Source organism: Phaseolus vulgaris, chromosome 7 (assembly GCF_000499845.2).
Source record: "Phaseolus vulgaris cultivar G19833 chromosome 7, P. vulgaris v2.0, whole genome shotgun sequence".
In the NCBI taxonomy this organism is placed as follows: Eukaryota; Viridiplantae; Streptophyta; class Magnoliopsida; order Fabales; family Fabaceae; genus Phaseolus; species Phaseolus vulgaris.
In genome coordinates, this window is record NC_023753.2 from 21818176 (window position 1) to 21824960 (window position 6785).

Here is a 6785-nt window from a genome sequence, read left to right on the forward strand (position 1 = left end):
GACTTGGTTAGCCGACAAATCTGATGAGATTTTTTAGTAATGACTCCAGGAAGTAATTCCAAGTATACTTCTTCTTGTAGATCACCATGTAAGAAAGCATTGTTTACGTCCAACTGTTCTAGATGTCAATCCATGATAGAAGCAATAGCCAGAATACTTCGTATGTACGGGTGAGTATGTTTCCATATAATCAATACCTTCACGCTGCGTATGTCCTTTCCCTACAAGCTTTGCCTTGTATCTCTCGATGTCTCCATTAGCTCTTCGTTTGATTTTGTATACCCATTTGCAACCGATGGGCATTTTGTTGGGAGGAAGATCCATGATTTCCCAGGTCTTGTTGACTTCTAGCGCCTTAATTTCCATCTCCATAGCTTTCACCCATTCAGGGAATTCTTTAGCTTCTTCATAGCATCGTGACTTAGTTTGTGTTGAAATAGATAAAATATACTTTAGTTGTCTTTTTGACAGTTTTCTATAAGAAATAACAGAACTTAGTGGGTAGAGTACCTTATCATTATTTCTGAGAGTCTTGTTACATGGTGTTGCCATGATTTGATGATGATAATCTTCTAGATATGCAGGTGTTTTTCTTTCTCTTGTATATCGTCTCAGAATTTCATGTTTAACTTGTTCTTGGCTTTGTCTTGTTCTTCTTGTTCTGTTAAGTTCTTCTCAATTCCAATATGCTCAGAATCATCACAGTGATACCTCATTGGATCATTGGTCTCTTCTGTAATCACCTGCTCATTCCTTTCTTTTAAATCATAAAAATAAGTCTCATAAAAAATCACATTTCTGGATACAAAGGTTTCTCTAGAATGCACATCCATGACAATATAACCTTTTGTTCCTTGTTTGTAACCGAGAAAGATGCACTTTCGTGCTCTAGGATCAAGTTTGCTTCTGTTTTGTTCAAGATTTGAAGCGAAACACAAACAACCAAACACTTTGATATCAGAAAGGTCGGGCACACAATTATATAGAAGCTTGTAAGGACAATTATTTTGAATAACAGGTGAGGGTAAACGGTTTATTAAATGGACAACATGCACAACAACAAAGGACCAAAAAGCTCTAGGAAAATTAGATTGAAACATTATGCAATGAGTAACATTAAGAACATGTTGGTTTTTTTTTTTTTTTGATCAGCAATGAATGAATGAATAAAAGGGGGCACTTAAGGGGTGTCCCAACCCTTATACAAAGCTCAATTGCACAATTACAAACCAAAGGAATAAAAACATGTTGGTGTTTTCTTTCAATAGTAGAGTTTTGTTGTGGTGTTTCATTACATGAAGTTTGATGCATTATGCCATGCTTATCATAGAAATCCTTCCAGCAAAATTATTTTCCGTTATCAGTCCTAACAGTTTTAATTTCTTTATTAAATTGACTTTTAGCATAAGTGACAAAACGTTGCATATGCTCTCTAGTTTTACTTTTACTTTTCATTAAGTGTATCCACGTATATCTGCTAAAATCGTCTACTATAGTTAAGAAGTACATGTGTCCCTGTATGGAGGAAACACCTAGAGGACCCCATATGTCCATGTGCACAAGATCAAAAATGCATTGGCTATTAGTTTTGCTAAGGGGGGGAAGGAATCTTACGTTGTTTTGTAAGATGCCAAGGAGCACAAACAATTATGTCATTAGCATGTATACTAGCATGATTTTTGGCTAAATTTTCTAAAACTTTATTTGATGGATGGCCCATTCTGCAATAACAAACGTTCAAGTTTTCAACAACTTTAAAAGTGTTATCATTCTGAAAGAAAAAAAACAAGACTATCTTCCTTATCTGCACACAGCTGATAAAGACCATTCTTGATCTCAGCTCGACCAATCATCTTCAAGGTAGTCTTCTCCTGTATCTGACAAGCATTTTGTGAGAAAAGAAGTTGGCATCCTAAAGAGTTTGTCAGTCGTTGAATAGAGATAATATTCAACATAAAATTTGGTATATATAGAACATTATATAAAATAATGTTTTTAGCCAATATAACAGTTCCAGCACATGCAGCAGTGACACTTTGATTATTTTGAAGCTTAACTTTTACAGGTTTAATTTTATAATAGCTAGTGAAAGAAGAGAGGGAGCAGGCTACGTGATCTGTAGCCCCAATGTCAATGATCCAAGAGTGCATACCTCTCTTACCTATGTTGCTTTTTATGGCAAACAAATCTCTTATGGTGTTGTTTATCACCTTGTCTTTGTTCTTTGAATCTTGAATCATGTTTATCAGTTTTTGAAGTTGCTCCGGTCCAAAGGCTTTAAAGATTTGCTCATTGAGAGTTTCATTGTGTGCTTGTTTTTCAGTCTCAGACACCAAATCACCCTCCTTCTCAAGAGCGTTTGCAGTGTAATTCATCTTTTGCTTCATCCAAGGAGGGAACCCGTGTTTTGAATAACACTCGTCAGTAGTGTCATTCACCTTGTGGCAATAAGAATACTGCTTTCCATAATTTTTTTCCTTTTCCTCTTCCATAATTACGCCCACCTTGACTGGTGTTGTTGCTCTTGTTGATTTTCTGATTGGCACTGTTGAACATTATCTTTGTATCCATCCCCATGCCTTCATTCAAGTGACGTTCTTGTTGAAGAACCAAAGAGAAGACACAGTTGATTCCTGATAGAGGTTATGTCAAAAGAATTTGCATTTTAACAACATTATAAATTTCTCCCAATCCTTTCAAGAAACACATTACCCGTTCAGAGTCCCTATAGCTGGACATGGTCTTCATCATGTTACAATTGCACTTGACCTTACAGACACAGGTAGGTAAGGGGCGCAAGGCATCAAGCTCTTCCCACAGTGTCTTAGAGTCAGTGTAATATTCTGTAATGCTTTTCTCCCCTTGTTTGATGGAATTTATTTCTTGTAGAAGATCTGAAACACGAAAATGGTTGGATTTTGAAAACCTTTCTTTGAGAACTTCCCACAGCTCTTTCACATTGTCTATATACACAGTGTTTTGTGCGATTTGGGTCGTGATGCTCCGTGTGATCCAAGAGATGACCATGACATTGCCTTTCTCCCATGCTTCATATTGATTGTCACTATGGGATGACTCTGGTAGGTCTCCATTGAAGAACTTGAATTTATTCTTGGAGAGCAGAGCCCTCTTCATCGCTCTGCTCCAGGAATGGTAATTTGAACCATCCAATTGTGGCGTGACCAAGACCATCCCAGGATTTTCTCACGAGTGTAGATAATACGCGCTAGCGGGATTTTGTTGTTCATTCTTGGAAGGATTTTCCTGGGCTTCAGCCATGGAGACAAACAGAACCGTTGGCAGCAAAGAGCAGAGCAGATTATACCCGCTCTGATACCATCTTGGATTTTTGAAGGTTCTTCATGTGCTTCTTGTAGAAGGCAATCAGCGGTGTAGTGAACATGGATAGGAACAGAGAGCGGTGTGCGGTGGTAAAGGGGCAGAGAGACAAGATAACCACAGTAATTAATCAGAAGAGAAGAGGAAAAACTTTATTAAACTTCAATGCACTCATTACAAGAGAAAAGGTATATGTTAAATACACCCCGAAGATGCAATTGGGCTTGGCCCATACAAAACAGAAAAGGGCCCAGAAAGATAAAAGGTGCCTTCTGGTTTTGTAATTGCAGTGAAAGAAAATGCATTGAAATAGTTTCAAAATTATACCAGGATAAAAGAGGTTCTACTTATCTAAACAATTATATCTACAAAATAGAGGTTCTACTTTATCTAAACAATTATATCTACAAAATATATCATAACAAACGGAGCATATAATTGCCCCCTATACAGAATATCAAATAATCCCTTCTTTCACCCAAATCACATGCACGTAAAAATAATATAATCAATTTTAATTCAAAGCCTATATCTCTACAAATTCTAAATAAAATATTTTGTTAACATATCATTTTTTATGTAAGCCTTTTCAAAATAACTAAAATTTTCAATACATCCAAAACAACTAGCTACTGAATTAGACTGAAAATACTCAAATCAATTCCTTATTGATTTACTTTTATAATAGTTTTTTTTTATATTACTCAATGTATTTGGTGAATATTCACCTACAAATAACCAGATTAATTAAAAGAAATAAGATTAAGAAAATAAAAATAAAAAGATATTTGGATATGCATAACTAAAATAGCTCTTAATAGTTTATTGGTTTTGAAGAGGTATACATTTTATATACATAGTTATTCAATAAAATAAAATAATTCAGTCATTTAAGCAAGTATAATTATAATATAGCAGCAAGTACTTTTTTTTATTGTTTTAGCCACTAATTTAATGAATAAAAAATCACTAATTTCATTATCATTATTGTTAAATATCAATCAAACTAACATAAATATTAATATTCAAGATTTTTTTTATCAGCAAAGAATAAATAAAATAAAAAGAGACATTTCAGGGGTGTCCCAACCCTTATACAAAACCCCAAATACAAGTATTCTAGTACCCTACCAACTAATGATCCAACAATACACCATCCCAGTACAAAATATAAGAACCTAACAAACACAGTTACACCAACCCACCAAAAAGGTTACACCCTCAAACAAAGACATACAAACAAGATAATTTAAGAAAATAACTTAGACAGAAAATAATTTAATTATATTTTTTCAATTATAAAATAACCCTCACATAAATTTTTTAAGAATAAATACTAATCAAATTCAAACGTCTTATAGATCTTTGTGACGTCATTCAACATTTTATTTTATATCTATAACTTATATAATTTTTTATACTGAGTAATTCTTCATGTATAATTTCTGAAGTTCATGTGCTTCATATATTAAACACACCATTAATCTTACCAAATCAGTTAACATTGGTTTAAGTTGACGTACACTTTCAACTTTTGGGAAATTCTTCCTTTATTTTTATATTTTCGTCTTACAATATGTGAATTTCTATTTTGTCGCACAATCTAAAATTTAAATTATCTTTTTAAATTGTCTAATTTGGAAAAACTTCTAAAAAATATATTTTATCTTTTTTATTATAAAAATATTTTTGAATTGTGTATTTTAAAAATCAAAAATAATTTTTGAATTATACTTTCTAAATTATAAAAACTAAAAAGGGTAAAAATCAAAACGTTTATATTTACCATGATCCGACGGTAGGAAATATATGGAGGTAGAGAAAGAAATGTCCTTCATTTTTCTTCATTTTCCTTTCCCCCCTTCTTCAAAATCTTTTTCTCTACATCTATTTTCTTTTTATTTTATTTCAATATCTTATCTTTTTAAGAATCTAATTGTTGAACAAAGACTTTGATAACTCCAAATTTTGAAGAATTGTGTGAAGTTTGTTGCTGCTTGTTTAGTTGGGTATTTTGTGGTGTTTGAATTTGTAATCCACTTCAAGAATTGGTCCAAGGTCATTTGATCTTGAAACCTTTTAAAAAGATAAATTTTCAAAGTGGAAAATCAACCGATTGATTTTTTAAATTTCTTAACATAGTTTTGTTAAGTCTGTTAAATCTGTTTTGACTGGTTTTCAAACTACTTTGACTTTTGTTTTTAATGATTTTAAAAGCTACTCGGAGTCTATAAATGTTGGGTCTATTAGTGTCTAAGTTCAAGAGGGGAGGGGTGAATTGAAGTTATAAAATTTTCACAAAAACACAAACTGTTTTACAGTATATCAGAGGAAAAAGAACAAATTGATTTTAGAATGAACAAATTGATTCTTCAAAACACTTTAACACAAACAGAACTTATCCAGATTAGGATTGAGATCAAACAGTGAAAGATAGCAAAATCAGATTGGTTCACTTTTAACAGTTTTGAAGAACACAGAATATACCAAAAGAACAATCAAATTTATTCAACACAAAGCTTCAAAGACAATGAATCTTTATCAAGGATTTAATGAAGAAAACTATTCGTCCTTAAACCAATTACCAACTTATATTCAAAAGCTTTGTTTATGATTAGAGAACTTTTCCAGATCAAGAAGAACAGTTTTTATTAAGCCCAGAATTAACAGGTTTAATTTCAAATGAACAGATTTCGTTCTTGACAGATTAAACCAAAAAAACCAAAAACGAGTGCAGGGATGAGAAGATTTATGCAAGCACGGTTTATACTGGTTCACTCATAAAGAGCTACATCTAGTTTCACCTTACTCCAAGGTGAAATACACTAAAAACCAATACCAAACAATTACAACACAACAGTTCTTGAAACCTACAAGAACAATACAACCAAAGCTGAAAAACCCTATTTCAGCACACCTTGCACTCCAAGAAACCCTATCAAAGAGTGACTAACACTTACACCTTTTACAAGGAAGAATAAAGGAAAGATAACACCTGAAAGGAAGATGCAAGAACATAAACCAGTTGTCCCCATTGCAACAAAAAACAGTGCCAACACCTTCACCAAGATCAAGGTTTTCGTAGAACAAGCACACTTGAAGATCCCTTTGAAAAACCTTTCAAAAACTCTTTTTAATCATTCTTCTCACACATAAAATGTTTAATCTTTGTTAAAACCGTGATTGCTCAACAACATTTCATGTGAGAAAGACCTTTCAATTTATAGAAAATAGTTTCTAACAACTTTTCAAAAAACAGTTAAAAAGTTGTTATAAAAACAACAGGTTGATTTAAAAACAAACAGATTGTTTTTCAGGAACACTGCCAGCTCAACTAAACTTAAATAACTAACGGAACTGCTTTTTTGGTTCCCTAACCAACTTTCGAAAAACCTTTCAGCAGACCAAAAATAAACCTATTCTTTTACAGAGAAACATATTTATTT

The 6785-nt window shown here is 32.8% G+C and overlaps 1 protein-coding gene across 1 annotated transcript; it reads right to left on the reverse strand.

The window, feature by feature from the left end:
- Positions 1 to 2643: 2643 nt before the first annotated feature.
- LOC137829252 (uncharacterized) lies at positions 2644 to 3192 on the reverse strand. Its single transcript, XM_068636051.1, has one exon. The coding sequence runs from the start codon at positions 3190 to 3192 to the stop codon at positions 2644 to 2646; it is 549 nt and encodes a 182-aa protein (XP_068492152.1).
- Positions 3193 to 6785: the final 3593 nt, after the last annotated feature.

What these genes read in the sequence shown, in the direction of transcription:
- LOC137829252 (XM_068636051.1), bottom strand. Translation starts at nt 3,192, where the DNA reads ATGGTCTTGGTCACGCCACAATTGGATGGTTCAAATTACCATTCCTGG.